This window comes from Zosterops lateralis, assembly GCF_965231275.1.
Source record: "Zosterops lateralis genome assembly, chromosome: 3".
NCBI lineage: Eukaryota > Metazoa > Chordata > Aves > Passeriformes > Zosteropidae > Zosterops > Zosterops lateralis.
In genome coordinates, this window is record NC_139764.1 from 1,170,051 (window position 1) to 1,189,712 (window position 19,662).

The 19,662-nt window shown below is 45.8% G+C and overlaps 1 protein-coding gene across 2 annotated transcripts in view; it reads left to right on the forward strand.

Annotated features, from left to right (window-relative positions):
- The window catches only part of SPTBN1 (spectrin beta, non-erythrocytic 1), a 117,112-nt gene that overhangs the window by 16,334 nt on the left and 81,116 nt on the right, over nucleotides 1-19,662 (forward strand). For both annotated transcript variants that reach the window (XM_083858599.1, XM_083858598.1), the window contains exon 2: nucleotides 18,180-18,379. In XM_083858599.1, the coding sequence (XP_083714725.1) occupies nucleotides 18,232-18,379 (148 nt within the window). In that variant the 5' untranslated portion in view covers nucleotides 18,180-18,231. The remainder of the gene's footprint in view (nucleotides 1-18,179; nucleotides 18,380-19,662) is intronic.

Sequence of the window (19,662 nt, forward strand, 5' to 3'; positions counted from 1 at the left end):
CACAGGAGCCCAGACCCTCCCCTTGTGCCGGTGGGAGATGAGGTCATGGATGCCTGCTCGGGCCTGGGAAGAGGCTGTGAGTAAGGAATCATTTTTGTCCTGTGAAATGCCAGCCCTGGTGCCTGGCTGGGTCCATCTTGGAGGGGAGGCAGGAGCTGGCAGCTCTTGCTTTGCACAGAATGTCTGAGGCTCTCTGTAATTTCCTGCTCTCCAGATCCCCCTCCTGCCTAGAACCCAACACCCTGCTTTGTTCTGAGTTTGGCCAGCTTGGAGAGGTGCCTTGCCATGCTACAGCTCTCAGGACAACAAACCCACCCAGTCTCAGTGTGCTCCAGACTGTGGAATTCCAGTGCTGGATGGGGCTGGGGTGGTGTCAGTAGGTGCCAGAAATGCTGATCCCAAGGGATAATAAGCTGTAGGGAAACTGGCCTGGTTTAAATCAGTGTTGCTGTTCCTGCCATATGTGTGGGCTCCTGGCATTAACTTGGGCTTGAATGGTCCCCAGTTTTGAATTTCAGCCCCTCTGTGTTCCCTGTAACAACATCTTTAAATCTTGTGCTTCACCAGGATCCTGGAAGAATCCAATAGCAGCCACTAGGGAAGGGAGCAGAGGAATACAGAGGAAAGTGCCTTCCTTGTGATGCTTGAGATTTTCAGCAGCTTTCAGGAATTTAGAGGTTTTATTTTAAATCAGGGTTTCTATTCATCTTTCAGCTAATTTCCCTAAATTCACAGGTAGCTCAAAGTTTCTGTAATAGCATGGCACTGGTAATTTTACTGTTTATACCTACTTTATATCAAAATATAATGTATTTATATCAAAATACATTGCAATAGGCTCTGAAGAGTGTGCAGCCAAACTGAGCTGCAAAACAACCCCTCTGTTGTTGTACAGAACCTATGGTAACTTTGAATGGTATGAAGTTTTAATAGGCATTAAATCTTTGTAAAATACCCAGTACAATTCTTGTGTATCTGCAATTAATAAGTAATTCAGCCATACTAAAGTCAAGCGAGCACAAATCCTCTTTATATCACACTGTACCATCTGTCTAATCTATCTGTGTCAAATCTGGCTTGTTTGGGTCTGTCCTTCCACAGGCTGTTCTGGGTAGATAAAATTAAAATTTCTGGTCAGGGGAATACTGTTCATGGTTTTAGCTCAGGTAACAAACATGTGTCTGGTGCTGGTTTTTGTAATGTATTTGGAAAACAAGTATGTGGTAGTCAGCACAAATATCTTTTTGTCATGGTTGTTGACCAGAGGGATTTTACAGCTCCTGCACCTTTCCAGCAATTCCTATGGAAGAGCTGAGGGAAAGGATCAGCCTTCAGGTACTTGCAGGTAGAACAAGCACCAAAGTGGATCCTGTAGGTTCATCTATTGCCCAGAGCTTGTTTTCTGTTTGTTTTCTGCTATCTGGGAAGGTTCTGTTTGCCTGGAACTTGCATTAGCAAGGTGGAATGTCAGAAAGGAATATTGAAAAGGACTTGGTTTCCTTCCTGCTCCGTTGTGCCAGTCTGTGCGAGTTGGAAGTGCTGGGGAGTGCAAGGAACAGCACTGCAGTGGGGCGAAAATGAACTCTGGGATTTGCAGGTAACCTTTTCTTTTGATGTTTTTTCCAAAGCTGGTGCAGTGCCCTGTGTCCTTCTGGATTACAGAGGTTGCGGTCCTGGGAGCTGCTGTTGGAGAGAAGGAAGCTCCTTTGGGAGCAGAGTTGGGGGCTGTGGGCATTGATGTATGGCTTGGGTTGTGGTGACTTAGGTTTTACTCCCTCTTCTGCACAGGGGATGCCTGATGTTGGAGAATAGGGACATTTGCTGGGTCCAGAGATCCCAGAGGGGCTCCCGGGCAGGAGGGATGCTTAGGGGGAGCTGGACTTGTGTATCCATGTGGTTCCCCAGTTCTGATGGAAAAAGCTCAACTCTGCTGCTCCTGCCCTGCCTCTGAGTGTCTGCACATCAGGACCCAGTGGGTGCCAGCCCACTCCTATGGCTTGGGAATAGGAGAGTTCTATCTGGGGCTGCCGTTAAAGCAGCACAGACACAGCCTGCATACATCATTACCCTCTGGAGAGAACCAGAGGGTGGAGCTTTTCCTGAGATGCCTGTTTGGAACAAGAGCAATCTAAAAATTCTGCATTTTTATTTATTCAGTCACATTACCTCGCTCTGCTGCTCACCACCTCCCCTCAGCCTCACTCAGGGTTTTTTTTTTTATCTCCATCCTTCACTTGCATGTGCTTTAGAGGGAGAGATCCCTGGTCTCCAGACAGCTGAGCCTGCTGTGCAGTGCCATGTGAAGGGAAAGCAAACTCCAGCCATTCAGGAATTAAAATGGCTGAGTTAGAATGTGGTGAGTGTTAAGATGGAGTCAACCAAGCAGATTGCTCTAGAAATTACAGGGGCTGATTTTGCTGTCCCTGGTGAAGTTATGAGGCTTCCCCTTGTGTGTTGTGTTGGCATTGATGGCATCATTAATAGAGATGTTTTATTTAAAATCCCACCTTCAGTGCTTCTGTTCAGCTGCATGTGGTGCAGGAGTAGGAACCAACAGTGGGATCATCTGGAAGAGAAAAGGCAAAGCCATACTCTAAGGTCTGCTTCAACCTCTTGCTGCCAGTGCCTGGCTTTTCATGGAGAGTATAATAATTGAAAAGCTGGCATAGTGTAATCCTGAGGTTTATATTAAAGCCTCTTATGAGTGCATCACGCATTTCCAAACACTCCTATTAATATATTCTCTTTGAGAAATGCTCTGATCCAGGCATTCTCTGGGTTTACCATTCCAAATAAGGATGCTTTAATTACTGGTGACCTAATTTGAATATGGGCTGGACTGATTTCATTTAAAATATTGATTGTAGCACATGGATTGGTTATACCCTTGCTTTTTTCCTGGAGCAGCCACCATCCCTACTCAAACCTGAGTGCTGAGGTCCTGTCTTATCCCAATTCCCATCATAAAGGGATGCAGCGCTGACCTGATCCTTTTAGTTAAAAGTCCCATGGTGCTTTGATATCTCATTCCTCTCTTCCATCGGGGGTTCTGGGGTCTGGCATGTTGCTGGAAGCCACGGAGAGGATGGTGGTCAGGGCTCCAGGAGACATCTGGTCCCATCCCAGGCGTGTGTGAGGTCTGGGAGCTGCAATGAGGCTGCACTTTCCCCAAGGAGCTGTTACGCTGCATTTTTGGTAAGGAGGGGAGCTGGGCCTCCTCCAGATCCTTGGAACTATGAGGGGGAGATCAAAGCACAGCTGGTCAGGAGCAGGGAGAACATCTGACCACAAATAATTGTTCCAGCTTGAAATGCCAAGTGACAGTGAATGGCATTTGAAACAAGTGGTGGGGTGGGTCTGCTCCAATCTGTTCCTGGCGGGGGTCAGAGAATCACAGAACCACTCCCTCTCCATTTCAAACCAACGTTGATTTTGAAATCCTTGAAAACACCCAAGTTTTCTGGTCGGTTTTAATTTTTCTGCTCCAGGCTCTCATTTGGTGAGGCTTTGAAAGCCTGGAGGTTTTGGTTTTGCCTTGAAAAGCGAAACAAGGCTCAGGATTTCCTCCGAGAAGCGCAGCTTTTAGAGGCTGAAAAGGCGGCAGAGCTTTCTCCTCCGGAGGTTTGTCCTCGCCCAAGATGGCTGTGAGGAGGGACGAGTGGGAGAAAGGAAAAGCAGGAGGATCTGGAGAGCTGCCAAGCATTTCAAAGGGCTGTGTAGTAAACAGTCATTAGGTGGAAAATGATCAGGATTAGCGCTTTGTAAATGGCTCCAGGGCTGTTCTGTGTTTGGTTGTGTTGGTGGTTTTTTTTTTTTTTTTTTTTTTTTTTTTTTTTTTTTTTTTGTTGTTGTTGTTGTTGTTGTTGTTGTTGTTGTTGTTACTATATATCTGCAGGTGTAAATCGGAAATTTATGAGAATCTGAGCTTTTAAAAAGTAAAAGCTAAAGAAGGTTCTACCACTTGTTTGCAAGCATTCCTTCATAACTGTATTACCCCTGTCGTACTTATTGTCCCTAGGTAATGTTTTAATTCTTATTAAATTAAAGACTCGTTTAGGTACATGAAATAAGATAATATTGACATGAGGCCAAACCTATTCAGGATCCAAGACAAGCGATTATGGCAAGTGAAGGATGTCTCTTTCTTCCTGTATAGGAATTACTTCATATATTTCCATAACCCAAGATAATTCCAGACCTTAGTTTTCTGTAATTCAGGGAAAGGTGGAGGTTTTCCATAGAAAGCTCTGAATGCAGGGAGTGTGACTCAGGAAACCAGTGAGAGTGGGCAGTTGTCTTTTGTGGCAGATGTTGGCTTGGTGGCCGTGACAGAATATGGTGTGAAATAGAGCTTTTCTCTACTTTTCTCTACTTCTCTACTTGTCCTTTCCTAATGGTGCTTTTTGCCATCTGAATTCCCTTCAGGAAAGGGAGGTGGACACACCCCACCCGTGTGCTCTCTTCAATGTCTCTTTACCCACTTCAGTGTAGATGCTGTAGTCATCTTGTATGAACTCATGTAAACACAAATAGTAAAACATTTACAATAGTAAAGCAAAAAAAAAAAAAAAAACAAACAAACAAAAAAAAAAAAAACCACAAAACTTTTTTTGAGCTAAAAGTACAATTATGACTGATAAAGTAAATTTCAGAGCTGTGGGAAAAACATAATCTCCATGGATTTGTTTCCAACCCTCCAAATTTACCAGATTTACTTTTTTTTCAGATGAGAACTGAGTGTCTAAATCTGTAATAAGGTCCTGACCTTTATAGGATCTGTGCTGTGATCCCACATTGTTAGAAAGGATGAAATCATTTTTCAGGAAGAATTTATCAGCAGCTATGACTTGTGGGAAAGGTGAAGGGCAAAGTCAGGCTATCCAGCCAAATTGAGGAGTGCCTTGGGCGAGGAGGGAGGGGCCCTTGGGGGCTCCTTGATGGGTGTCAGATCAGAAACTTGGTGGTCTCACATGCTGGTTTGCAGAGACACAACTTTTTTTGGTAATTTATCCTCCTTTGTAAATGCTTGGAAAAACAATTTCCGAGGGAAATACACCTTGTTTTGCCATTTTATGCTGGTAGGAAGAAATCATTCCTGATGTAATTTGAAACTGCAAAACCATTACAGGTCAGTTATGAAAAATGCCAGTGACTTCCTTGTGTTTTCACTTTCATGGTGTTTGCTGTCAGTTGCAGAGCTTTGCACATTTCAAATATTTTGCTGAAATTATTTAATGGACCAAGGTTCAGAAATCTGGATGGGAACTGAGATACTTTTGCAGGCAGCTTAAGCTGAGTGAAGTTTGGTCTCTGTGCACTGGGTAAGCAGCAGTCCCCCAAAATGTTGAGCAGGTGTTGTTTATCAGACAATAGGAAAAAAGGTGAAGATTATCAGGTATGTTGAATACTGAGAGACTTAATAATGGATTCTAACTGCTGAGGTCTTGTCACGATGTGTCAGGTTTATTTTCTGGGCCATGAAGTAAGAATTAAATTGTCTGATTGCATTTGAAAGTTGCTGGGTAATGAAAACAACAGCCAAGATCGTATTTAAATATGAAATGAATATCAAGTGGCATTTATGGAACTCTGAGGAGAGATCGTTACTGAGAGGAAACAAATGGAGATCAAAAGTCATTGGTTTTTGAAGGAGGAATTCTGGAATATTTTTCCAGGATAGCACACATAGTTATCTTTTTAAAAACTCCAAAAGCAAACAGGTGACAGAAACAATCTGTAAGATCATGTCCAGTGGGGAGAGCTTCATAAATCTCCAACATCTGTACCCAGTTACTGAGCTTCTTGGGGCATATTTTTTTTTTTTTTTCCTGTAGTGCACATTTCTCACTATGAACTAATAGTACATAACAATAAAGTGCTGGCTGTCTGCCAGCACAAACAGGACTTTGGCAAACTTTCTGAGTGTTTGTGGAAGTAGAAAAGCAATGCAGCTGTTGGGCTGGGGCCGTGCCAGCTGAGGATCCATTTCCTAGACAAAAACCTCAGATCAGAACGAAACAAGAATCAGGTATTTTACATATCACTGCCTTATGCAGGTTCTTCCTCAATGCTCTGACGGTGGGGTCTGTGGGCAGGTTTTTTAGGCTTTGTTCCTGGAGTGATCACACAGTTTCAGTGTGTTTCCTTGTGGTTCCCCCTGTTCCAGGAGTTGGGTTGGAGCCCTTGGTGTGACAATGCCCTGGGAAGTCAACGCGAAGGACCATCGAGCCTTTGGATCCGTTCCCCATCCCGGGGTGTGCAGGGCGGGTTCTGTGCAAGCCAGGCTGTGGCCAGAGGCTATTTGGATCCAAGTGCCAATAACAATACTTGGATGCTTCGAAGGAGCCAATGTCATTGGTGTATTTATTTGCCTGTTTTACTTGGAGAATCCAGAACTGTGAATAACACGCGCTCTGGAGGACTCTGGGCTCCTCTCTTGGCCCCAGGGAATTGAGGAGCCCTTCTCCTGGCCTGGGCTCCTGGAAAAGTCCTTTGGCTGGCTGGGTAGGTGCAAGCTGGAGGGATCAGGGCTGCCCGGGGTTTCTGTCCTGGCTGGACTTGCTGGACTCACTGGGAGTAACATCTTGGACAAGACAACACTCCAAGGATTAGCAAACTGATATGAAAAACCTGGAAAGATTCATCACTCTATCATATATATAAAATGATAAATATCTCTTCTCTCACATGAATCAGCCTGCAAGGATATGCAGTAAAATATTTATTAAAAAAGAAAAAAAGACTCAGCCATAGTGGAAACATCAAAGTACCAAAATACTGACCCGAGTTATTTAAGACAAGCTTTTTGGGGGCTTTTTCTTCCCATCTATCATCTTATTTCCCAGGGTTTTACATTCTGGCCCACGTGCTTTCTCCTCCCAGGATGCAAATTGTTTGCTCACAATGTTCTGAATAACAAATTGACTTAATTTAGATGGCATTAAGGCTCTTTAACCCATCTCAAAGGGCAGGGATGCACTGAGGACCTACAAGCATGCATTTAAATGAAGGCAATAATGAGATAGATTTCTTTTCCTTGTCTGACTATTTTATCTATGCATCAGATGAAAGTTGGAGGGGAAAGGTTTCTGTTAGTCTTGTCGGGAGTTGGCCAAAAAGAATGTGAAGAATGTAGAAAGGAATTAACAGCTGGTGTCCATTTAAAACTTCCATGTGGGCAAATGCAGGCAGCCCGCTTAGTTTTACCTGTGTTCCTCTGGTCAGTGCCCACTAACCCATTAAACATTTTAGTTTTAGAGGAGAGGAGACCAGTTTGGATGTGGTGCTCTTGAGTCTCCTGCCAAGAAGTGGATGACGTGTGTCGTGTGTCCCCTGAGGAGGATGAGACACATTTCCTGCTCTTTGGGAAACAGTGGCTCAAGCTGAGCTTGTTACTTGAACCAGGAATCTTGTTGGCCTGATTGAATTATGCCTTACACTGTCTGACTTGGTGATTTACTTGTGCGACATCCGACATTTCTCTCTTCCTGAGAAGGGATCCTTTTCCAGACTGCTTTCAGCATGTTTCTGGTTTTTCTAGCGGAAGATGTGCATGTGCGGCACTGCTGCTGCAGGCTGTGCTGATTTGCAGGACAATTCTTAACGCCTCCGTTTTCAAGTGGGTGTTTAGTATCAAACTGCTCCATTTCTCAGTTCACTTTCCAACCAGCTCTGATCCAGAGAAGTTCTGGATTTCCCCCACCCACAGTCAAGTACTGTCTTCATCTCACCAAAGCAATAATTGTCCCATTCTGTTGGTTCGTTCTGGGTTTATTGTCATTCAAGAGAGAACAGCTGGAATCTATATAGTACCTGTAAAATATTCCAGTGCAAGAGACAAAGCCTTGCATGATCCTGGCTGTGACTTGGGCTCCAGCATCTGAAAGGAGGTGCTTGTTCTGGAGCAGGCTTTGATGTGCCTCCTCTGGGACCACCACACTGTCCAAATCAGGGTTCTTTTTTAAATTCGTCTTTACTAGGCCAGCTGTTTGTCCAGATCCCAGGACCTGATTGAGCATCTCTGGCTATAGCAGAGATCACTCAGTGAGGGAGGTCTCGGGAATCTCTGGTACCTGGAGCAGGTGTGGGAGCAGGTGGATCATCTCAGCATTGCTGTGAGGTAATTAGTGCTGCCTGTGTCTCCTCTTAATGAGAGTCCCTGCGTGTTTGGACTCGAGGCTGCTCCTTCCTGGGTTGGTGCTCGAGCTGCTGAAACCAGCTGTTGCTTCAGCTCTGTTGCCTTATGGACATAGTTCACAAATCCTTCTCTATTCCTGCCCCCAGAATCTGGGTTTTGTTGTTTGTTTGCTGACTCCAAACCCGCCGACTGCTTAGCAGGTTATTTACTCCAGGCTGGCCCTTTAAATTGCTTCCCTGCTCTGCCTGCCTAGCTGTGAAGTATCGCTAATAAACAGAGTCCAGAACAAAAGCCTCCACAATAAAACATCCTTTTCTCCCTGGGCGTCTCCGTGGGTGCGGTTTCCCACCGCTGCTCTGCAGTTTGGGGGCAGAGCCAAAGCAGCTCAGTCTCATTCTTCCTCCCTTGGAAGTTGTCACCAGGCAGCCTCCCTCGACCAGCAGCTCCGTGCAGGGAGGAGATGCCTGTGCACAGCCTGTAGCCTGTCCTCAATTTCTCCTCCTTGGCTGGGAGTGAAGGAGCCTTTCCCTGCCCTTACATAAAACCCTCCAACACGGAGGAGTTTTGCCTAGGCGTAGATCAGGGTAGCTCGACATTACTCCCTGGTTTTGTGCCTCTCCCTCAGGGACACTCCAGGGTTGCCAAGCCGTGAGTGTGCTCAGCCTCCCACGGCGGCATCTCGTTCTGGCTGTGCCTCGGCTCAGCACTGCGGCATGACCCAGGTGGGCGTCGCAGCCTCCTCCCTGCGGGGAGGAAACGGGAGCTCTCAGCAATGCCGGGAAGGGAAGAGGAGCCGAGCCTCTGGCTTACTCTCACTCATCCATCCACAGGTTGAACGCCCATTGATTGGGCCGAGACCTTTCGGAAGGGTGGGGTGTGGAAGTGGAGAGGGAAAATAGAAGGGCAGGGGAGACAGCATTTGGCGGGCTGGTGAGCCAAGCCTGTTCCCTTGGCAGGGCTCCTCCTGTAAGGAGGTCACAGCTATCGCATCTCGGCTCCGGAGACAGACCGCAGGAGCAGGAATGTGCTCCGGATGGAAGTGTGTCAGTGCCTGGAGTCAGCTCTGTAACAAGGGCAGGCTCAGGGATACTCTCCTTCTAAATGTAATCCAGGGCTATCGTTTCTGTGTGAGACCCCCTAGCTAGGAGTCGGAAGTGGGGTAGAAACTCCAGTCCCAGGGCCATGGCACAGTGTCTCCGGTCCCTCTCCCACCCCCAGAAACTTGGCTGTAGCTCTCTTCATTTGAATTAATACCACAGATGTAAACTGATATTGATAAATTATGTGGTCACACAGAGAGAATCACAGCATTTCTTGAATGACCCAGTGATGTCCGAGTTGTCCTTTTCTCCTGAGAGAAGTTTCCTTGTGGGTTCCAAACGAAGGTGTTGTCTCCATAACACCCCTCAGCTGGTACCACCTGGCACTGCCACTTTGCTGCCCAAGTAAACAGTGATGTCACCGAGGGGATTCAGATTGCCTGTGACTTCCTGCCAAGTGAGAGTCTGGCAAGGGTCAAGATGTGAAGCTTTTCCTGTACCGACAGCAGTGCCCTCATCCAAAGGAGAGCCAAGTGTCTGGCAGGCCGGAGGCAGTGGGAGCGTCTCTGCTTTCAGTCCTTCCCTGACACACAGCAGGTTCCCAAAACTCAGAGCTCTGTTTCTCACAAGCTGGGTCATGAGAGAGTGGAGACCAGAAAATGGGGAACTCCTTTCTGAAGGCACCTGTTTTTTATTGGAACTCTGCTCTGTGTGAGTGCTTGAAAAATACTAAAGAATTTGTTTTGTTCTGCTGAGGAAAAGTAAATACCACTGTAGACAATTGCTCTGTATTTTTACATTCTTTTGGTGAAGGTCAGCCCACAGATAGCTTCTAGAACAGGGTGATACTAAATATTGTCCTTTAAATGCTCAGTGGCTGTGGAAGGAATTTTTTGGGTAGTTTCTTTGGAAATGTGTTGATAAGTAGTGAAATACATCAGTTTTCCTTCCTGCCAGATAAGTTGTCCCTGATGTCCTCCACATCCACAACTACTTCTTAGAGGCGTTTGAAAAGTGGATCTTAGCCTTGCTCTGTGATCAGGATGGCGAAGGGTGAAATGCAGAGGCTTCTAACACCTTTACAAGTTGGTTTGGTGAAACAAGGTCCTGGTCTCCTCTGTGGTAGCTGTGAAACGGCTGAGTTGTGCTAAAGCTGAGGGGGGGATCAGAGGGAAGGTTATCTTGAGTGAGAGCCTACATCAGAAAAGTCCTTCCTGTAGTTCCAGAAGGGGCTCAGCTGAACTGGAGCCTTTTTGATTCCAGCTCCAGTTAATTTCCTCTTGTGGATTTAATTTGGGTTTGACCTAGAGCACCCTTTGTGGTATATACAGACAAGATATTGTTAATCCTACTCAGATTTTTAATCACTTTATATTAATTTACCACCATCAGAACATTTTTTGCTATTACTTTATTTATCAAAAAGTTCAGGCAATTTTATGGTCAAAATTTCCTGTATAAGAATTTATAGTAAAATAAGTGTATGGGCTGTAAGAGCTGAAGGGCTCTTGGCCTGCTGGCAGTCATATTCCCCAGAAAAAGGAGTGTCATGCCAGCTGCTGACCCCACAGATCAGAGCACACAGGTGCACCAACACATATTGGCTGTCTCGTAAAGCCCTCACAACATTCAGGATGCTATTTCAGTCCCAAGCAGAACATAATCCCTGGTTTGCTGCTCATCTCTTACTTTTCAAAGTGACCAGCTGTGTTTGCACCAGAACAAGTCTGCGAAGTCTGAAGAGCAGATTCAATTAAAACTCATGAACTGGCACTTGAATTTTCCTCCATGGGAACATCCTCCCTTGGCCTGGCCTTTGGAAAAAGCACCTTCTGGATGGGTTACCCTACTCAAAAATGCAGCTCTTTCTGCAAATGGGTGGGAAATCTAAAAATTTGAATGTAGAAGTTATAAATAATTCAAGAACGGTGGTGGAAAGAGAAACTGCTGAGCTGAGCTGGCCCCCCAGGTTTTTTCCAGCTAAGCCATTTGCATGGCAGGACATTCCCAGATATCTTAATAATTTCAGGGTCTGTCTTTCACTGACATAGGGAAGACTAAGAGGATGATGAAAGTGTTTTTTAGAAGTGAATAACCAAGAGTTGCATGAATTTAAATCTATGGGAATTTCTTTACTGCCTTACTCAGAAGTGGAAAACAGGATGGTGGGTTTAGAAAATGCTCAGCTGATGGTTCATAAGATTTTTTGGGTCCTGAGTTACATCTCTTTTGGATGTGTTGGAGGCAAAGGTGGTTTGTGAGTTGGAGTAAAGCTGTATTTAATTCATGGATCTCACTGGAGCAGCCATGGACTATCTCATGATGTACTTATTGGAGTTGAACCAAGCTCTTACTGCTTAAGTACTACTGACCTTGCCCAGCAGTGCTTGTTTTGGGAAAACCACAAACACATGAGGAAAGAGGCTGAGTACTCTGTGTTTTGCTTAAAAACTAAACCAGGAGTTCAGATATTTGAGCATTCTTTGAGCTAGGCCCAGTATGTGGAGTTTTATTCTCACTTGTTCTCACAGCCCTTGTGGGTGTTCATGCTCTGTGTGTAACTCCAGGCCCTGCTGGCTCCCCATAGGCTTTCCCTTTAGGCAGGGATGCAGGAATAGCTACTCCCTAGGATCTGCTGAGGGCTGAGACAGAGCCTTCTCCTCAGCAGCTTGGCCAAATGTGTTTTACATCCTTCAAGTGTGAGGGGAAAAGGAAGGGCAGTCCCAGAAGGAATTCAGTGCTCACTCCACCCTGAAGTGTTGTGTGTGGTAAGTTCAGTTCTGCTTCATCTTTGCACTCCTCTTTCTTAACTTCTTTCCAAAACAACCACTTTCTACCTAAAATGCCCAGGGTTTTTTTGGTTTAGTCTGTTCTTGATTTGTATGTAGTTAGTGGTGGGGCATGGCCTTCTTTAGAGGGTGGTTCAGAGGCACTATCTCTTCTAGGATGTTCCACAAGGAAATACAAAGGCCTAGAGAATCTCACCCCACAACTCCTGTTATGTGTCTGACCTTGGATGAAATCCATATGAAGCCTCCTTCTACCCTCTTGATGTTTTAAGGAGGCTCTTTAAATAATGTTGGCACATCTTGGGTTGTAACCTCAGCTGGATGGAGCTACCTCAGGTTACAGAGGGCAAATTTGGACCACATATATCAATTAAATTATTCAGGATAAAATGTTGAAGTCCAGGTCTTCTGGATGATGTATGAAAACCTGGGTGAAACTTCGTTGCTCCAAGTGTAGAGTGAATTGGACCAGAAGGTTTTAATGGTCTGTGCTGGAACTGAAATGTTTGAAATAGAGATTTGTGTTTTTAAATAACCCATTTTCAGTCTTTTTGAAAATGACTGCATTCTCTGACAGCATTCTCTGTGCCCTTGGTGCCCTTGGCTGTGCTTGGTTGTTGGAATCCTTGTCCCACGTGGGGCATGTGGTGCTAGGTGTGCAGTCACCCCTGCTGACAGCACTGGGAGCTACAGTACATTGAGGCTGTGTCTGTTTTCAGGGAGCAGCACAAACACTTTCTGAAGTTGTTTCAGTGCTAATTTAATTATGTACCCATCTCCCAGCTAGAGTGTGATATCCTGGGGGCCTCAGAAGGAAAACAAGAGCCTGGAATCCACTCCTAACTGCCTAGTCCTCGGAGTGATGGGTTATCTGAGATGTGGGAAGCAGACCTCCCTTGTGAAGGACGGACTGCTTGATTTTAGTGACCTTTGCATGCTTTTCCAGCATGTATTGGGAATAAAAAGGCTTCAGTCTTGCCTTGTTTGTGCATTCCTGAAGTGCCCCACACGCTGATTGTGGCATTTGGTAGCACAGCCTGTCCCCCCTTTTCTGTGACCTTACAGGGTGCTTTGGGCTGTTGGGCTCCACATCCTACAGGAGTCAGCACCACAGAGTGGGTTGGCTTGGGAAGCAAAGACAAAGACATGGAGCACTCTTGGGATGAAAAATGCAGAAGCAGTATGGTTCTGTTTGTGGAAGGAAAGATGGGATTGGGAGAGGGGATATTGGAGGTCAAGAGAGTTACAGCCTTGCTGAGTTACTGCCTTTATTATTTTGGGATTGGTTCAGCAGCTGAAACAACCACCCAGAACATAAGTGAGTGTGCTGCCCTCCCTGCCCTGTCAGGACAGGGGAGCTCCTGTCGCTGGAAATGTGCTGCAGTTCAGCAACACAGGGGCTGAGCAGGGAGAGAGCCTGGAAACACCTCCTTGGGTTTCAGGCTGAGAAATGGCTGGAACTGGGACGTGCATTTCCCAGTTTTTCTAAGCTTTATGCTCAGGACTTCGGTTTCTCAATCCCAGGGTTCTGTAAAACTCTTGAGTTTCTACACAGTGTTTTGTAAATACTTCCAGAGTTTGACCTGTGGGGGTGTTTATATGTATGTTCATTTAGCATCCAGCCCTGAGCCTCTCCCAAGGTGCCCCTATTGACTCTGACCAGGCCACTTTCCTCTGTTTTGAAGCTTAGGGTGAGAATCTCACCCTGTTGGGGTGACAAGATGTGGGTGGACCCTGAGAGTTCAGAAGAACTTCCCTTCTCCAGTTTAAATATTGGCTTAAAATGACATTTAAAAAATTTTAAATGTCTGTTGTGCTGCTGTTAGGAGGGAGCTGAATGGTGCTCAGAATAAATGCAAAGTTTGGTTACATTTTATCTAAATTTCCCTCTTTTTAGTAATAATCATTACTCTGAAGTGAAGAGCTGGGCTGGTGAGATGGTTTGAGGCTTCAGTAGGGGAGAATGATTGACTGGGAGGGAAAGTGTCCTGCAAGGAGGGTAATGGAATTGCTTTCTGTGCTTGTCCAGCTTTGGTTTCAGAGGGCTACCAGAAAGGAGGCAGTGTGTAATTTTGGTTTCTTGGAGGTACATATCTGATCTGTGGGATCAGGACACCATTCTTTTTGTCACAGTGGTTGTGTCCATGTTTGTCACCAGACCCGTGTGCTCTGGTGACCTGGAGATGGGAGTGTCTGCGTCCCCTTTTCAATCCTGTCACGCAATCAGTGGGAGTTAGAGATGAATTTACAATTTATCTTTAATGCCAGGAAAGCTGCAATAGGTTGGGCTATGTGTTAGCCAGGGAACAGTCTATTTACATAAGCCATGAGACCATTTGGGGATTGCTGTTCAAACTATATTTTATTCAATCACAACGCCATAAAAACATCTTGACAATCCTTAGTTAGAGTAACATGAATCTAACTCCAGTTTAGCATATTTCCTGGAAGAATAGTAACTCTTGAAAAAACAATGTTTACTTTAAAGATAAATGTAACTATTAGGAAGTAATTCCAGATGTGTGGTTATGGCAGAATTTCAGGGATTATAGTCATAGCCTGTTTAGTGAATTACATGATTGCGTTTAAGAGTAGCCAATAAATTTTTTAAAAATTAATTCATTCTTCAGATGGGCTGAATAAGACTGTTTATTTTCTATTATCTGAGAAAAAAACAGAGCAGAATCTCGTCTATTTATGAAAGTAAATACAAAAGGTCTGACCCCTGGATGTGGCCTTTGAAAACTGTCTGAGAAAATGGTCTTCCCGGTAGCTGATTTTTTTTCTTCAAGTCATTTCTTCTTTTTGAAGATAATGTCAACCCCCCGCCCTCAGATTATGCAATAGGTTTTAAGGAATGCTTTGAAATTAAATGGTTTGATCTCTTTTGTCTCATGAGGTTGTCTAGCATGGTACCCATAGCAGAAGGCAACAGAGTTATATTTTATCAATGAGGAAGAGGTTCGTGAATTTAGATTTTTCTCGACCCATCGTGGTGGCCCTGTGGATTCAGCCCAGAGCAGTTCCATGCTGTTTATTAGTTCACCCCTGTCCCTGCTTATCCCTGGAACTGCCTGCTAACATCTCCAAGCCAGGTGCAGGCAGCACTGGCAGATGACTTTAAGCAGGTGTGGATTAACTGAGAAACCCCAGTGCCTACTTTCTCTGGTTTTAAGTGCTATATGACTGCCTAGAGTGAGTCTGAATTGTGACTAGTGAAGGAAATGTGACTTGCCATTTCTGAAATGTCTTGTTCCCAGTGTGTTTATCCAGTCCTGAGAGTGGGTTGGCTTGAGCAGGATGCCGCTCAGGATTTTGGCAGCTGAAATTCCTGTTGTCTCTGGCTCTCTGGAGAAAACATCATTCCTTTATTAGAGGGGTATCTCAGCTTAAAGCCAAGCCAGGGTGTTTAAGTGACAAAGGTTGTTCCTGCTGGAAAATTTGCTTCCCTCTGCCCCTGTGCTCCATATTGATCTCTCTGTGATGTTGGTAGGTGCTTCATGTAGAGGCTTAAACTACATCTGTAAGTATATGTGTGTGACATGTCTGTGTGTGCTACACTCACAGGGTTTTCAGCATGGTCCTTCAAGTACAGGGCTGATTTCACAGGTGGATTACATTCAAGGTCATTAACATTAAGAGCTCCAGGAAAATGCAGAACCATTTTCCCCTGTTACTCTCTGGGCAGTCACTGGTGTTGTTCATGTCAGATCAGTACGCCCTTAACGCAGACACAAGATGTGCTGCTGTAGCTCAATCCCAGCTGCAGGACCTCCATCTCTGCAGTCAGGATCCTGCAGCTTTCTGCCAGAGCTCGTGTTCATCTTCCCTCCCTCTTCCCGGAGGCACCAGTGGGTTGTGCAGGATCAGAGCTGCAGCAGGACTCAAGAAAAGCTGTTTTCCAGCAGGGGCTGAAGGCGGTGGCTCTCTGTATCTGTCTCTGGTGTCAGGATTCTCTTGTGTTGTCCTCACCTTGCTTTGCTGCAAGGTGCTTATTTTTATCTGTGCAGCATTTTCCTGCTCCCCCACTCTGCTGTCCCTGTAGTGGGGAGCTGCATCCCAGTAAAGGGAGCCTGATGTCAGGGAGTGAGGTGCTGCTTTTATTAGAATCAGAACAGGGATGCAGGTTTTCCAGCCCTATAGGTGTGGGATAACAGGCCATTTCATGCTCAATTTAGCTTTATCTGGAATAGATTTTGCTTGTGCAATGCTCAGGGTGGGAGAAGTGATGAAGCACAAGTTAGAGTTGAATTTATTCTGGATCAAGTTGTGTGTGTTTCTAAACAGCAGTGACATAGAAATAAATCAAATCCCATGGCTTGTTCCATCTATATTAAATTCTATGTCACTGCATCCCAATTTTGGGGTCACTGATTTTTATGGTTGGAGCTGCAGCTTTTCCAGTGGCACATCTGCTCTTCCTTGAGCACTGGTGAATATAGAAAAGATGGAAAATGATGCTGTTGACCAGCTTGTTCTCGCTCGTTGTTTATACCCTGGCGGCTCCGAGGATTTAATTGGAATTAACTCTGATTTCAGCCTGTGTACAGGAATCAATGGGAGGTTTTTGTCTAGGCCTGGTGCTCAGTGAGGATCAGCTGGGGAATGCTGTGCAGAAACGCGGTGAGTGGGATTTAATCCTTCCCCCCACCCCGTCTTAGCTCCACGCTTTTGTTTGTTCCCAGCGGCAGGATCCGGCCGCAGCGGCCGATCCATCCTCAGCTCCTGCGGGATGCGCCGCGGGAGCATCGTCCCCACGACCTTCTCCAGAGCCAGCTCTGCTCACCCTGTTGGCAGCTTCCCATGACTAAAGCGATTCCTTCGCACCTTTCGCGAAGGTTGAGCGCCCGCACTCGGCCCTCGGTAACAGCTCCTTATGTAACCGCCGCCCCGGCGCGGCTCCCTTCCCTTTTCTGCGCCGACACCGGAATAGGTCCGCGCGGAAACACGGCACGGACCCGCCGTGGGGTGGGGACGGGCTCCAGCCATCCCGCTTCGATACCCCGGGCCCGGGCAGGGAGTTTAGGCCGCCTGTCGTGAGCGGGGCGGGGTTAATTTATGTCGCGACAGGCGGGGGCCGGGAGGGGCCGGGCCGGCAGGCGGCGCTAGCGCGGCGGGCAGGGCGGGCCGCGAGGGCGCGCTCGGCCTCAGCCTGAGGGGCGGCCCCGGGCCCGCCCTGCGCTCCGGCCGCGGGGGAGGGCGCTTCTGTGCCTGCTCTTTTTGCTCGTCTTCTTCTTCTTCTTTTTTTTTTTTTTTTTTTTTTTTTTTTTTTTTTTTTTTTTTTTTTAAATTTCATTTTGAAATTGGAAGTGCGGTAAAAGAGAGAAAAGACAAGGGAGGCCCCAGGCGGGGCGCCGTGAGGGGAGCACGCGTCCCGCCCACGTAAAAGGGCGGCCCCCCTGGCTCCCCCTTGCCCATTTATTTAACTGTATTACGGGTAATTATTGAGTTTTGCAAAAGTGAACTGTGTGTTTCTGAGGGACATCCTGCGCTCCTCAGGGTCTCTCTGAGCGCTGACTGGTGAAGGGGATGCTCAGCGCTGTTCCCACTGGGCTCACAGCTGTGAACAACCTCCCTTCTACTTCTCCAGAGCTGTCTGCCTCTCTTATATCTAGTACTGATAAATACATGGAAATCCTAATCAGAAAACAGAATAAATATGCAAACAGCACCCTGAAAGAGGAGCACCTTACCCCAAGGGTTGCGTTGGTGGGTGCCATGTTGTTCCTGTGGAGAGTTCAAAGTAATGCATCATTTAGTTGGTTTTATCTGGATTAGTTCATAAATAAATTGCCAGGACCAGTCACAAAGTCAGTATTTGCATGGGGAGACAGAAATATTTATTCAGATGCTTGTTAGAAGGCTTTTGCTTGTCAAATGCTTATGTGGCTTTTTGAGAATCTGTATTTTTTTCCATCAGTATTCACACCATTTTGTAAAGGTATTGAGGTCATCTTTGTGCTTAAGGTTTTTCTTAGCTGAGTTATCCACAGCTCCCTATGCTTTAGCCAACGCTCACAGATCTCTAAAGCCAGTGGTCTGCTTTTGAAAATGACAGTCGTGGAAGTGTTTTGCTGCACTATTCCATCCACGTACTGCCTTGTAGAGCTGAACATGACAATTCTGGATGTGCAAAGTCCCCAATTCTTGAAACCAGAACTCCTGAGCTTTCTTCCAACCTAAACGATTATTTTTATGTGCTTTCCTTGACAGAGGGTTTTAGGAAGAATCTGATGGTGAGGAGAGGCTAAAGAGAAGACTCAGGATGACGACAACGGTAGCGACAGATTACGACAACATTGAAATCCAACAGCAGTACAGCGACGTCAACAACCGCTGGGATGTCGACGACTGGGACAATGAGAACAGTTCTGCTCGGCTCTTTGAGCGCTCCCGCATCAAGGCCCTGGCTGGTAAGCACTGACCTCAGGATTTAGGGGGAAAAAAAGATAGGTAACAAAGCTCTCTTCAAAATACCTCCATCTGGAAGTGTGCAAAACATCTCACTAGTCCTGGAAAGGAGGAATTTGGTAGGTGGAGGTAGTTGTCACGTAGTAATGAATGATGGGACTATGCATTCTTTCTGAAATACTTGCTGTCTTCTGCTGAATTCCCCTGTCATCAGCAGAGAAATGAAACTGGATTGGATCTTTTCTCATTTGAAATGAGATTTTGTTTGATTATTGCATATTAAAGGCCATTAACCATATTTGTTTATAGAGAAAAGAGATTGTCATGTCCTCTCAGCTCTGAGTCACTGCCCTCCAAAGCAATTTTTATGCATTCTGTAAATGATTTCCTGACTTTTATGGTAGCATGCCCACATTTTTGACCTCTGAACAAAATACCTTGGCAGTGTGGGACAGGCTTAGAAAACAGCTCAAAACTATACTGAGCATTGTGCTGGTGAAATCTGAGCTCCAGGGATGGTTTTACACTCAACACTTCCTAAGGTGTCGAGACAGGTTTATTGAATCAGCTGCACTGAGACAAAGGTATCACCTGTTCCATTTGTGATTCCAATGGGGCTGGGTCCAGAGTGCAGCATGCCCTTCCTGCTCTCCACTCCGGCCATGGGGATGCATCAGGCCAGGATCAGGTGTGGAGCCCAGCAACACGGAAATTAAGTAGTTCATGCAGGTGGGCAGAGAGCAGATCACATAACTCTTCTGGGGATAGTAATGATCTTGACTTATTGGAACTGCTCACAGAGAGGGGACGTGGGTTAAATTTTGCTGCCTTTAATTACAGCAGTTCCCATCACAGTGTGCACTTGGAATGACAGGGAGAATACTTTACCTGGGCAGGGCTGTGCTGAGTGGGGTGAGAAACAGCTTGCTGATACCTGTGGTGATAGACAAAATGAATCTCAGCTTAGGTTGCTTTATTCTAATACTCTTGTTTGAGGAAGAAACTGTGTTTTACTCCTGCCACGTTAGTGGTTGTAGGTTGTATCCTATCCCTTGGGTAGGAAATGCTTTTAGTTCAAAGCTCATGAGCTGTGTTTGGGTCCCAGATCTCACCTTACTGCAGCTGCTTGTTCCGCTTACTTTTATAGCAAGCAGAGCTCCCCACCTGAGTAATGAATAATAAACATGAAACTCTTATTTCAAGGAGAAGTAATGTAAGGAAAGTACTTGAATTATTTAGCTAGCCTAAAACACATACCAATGTCAAAGCAAATAATTTTGCCGAA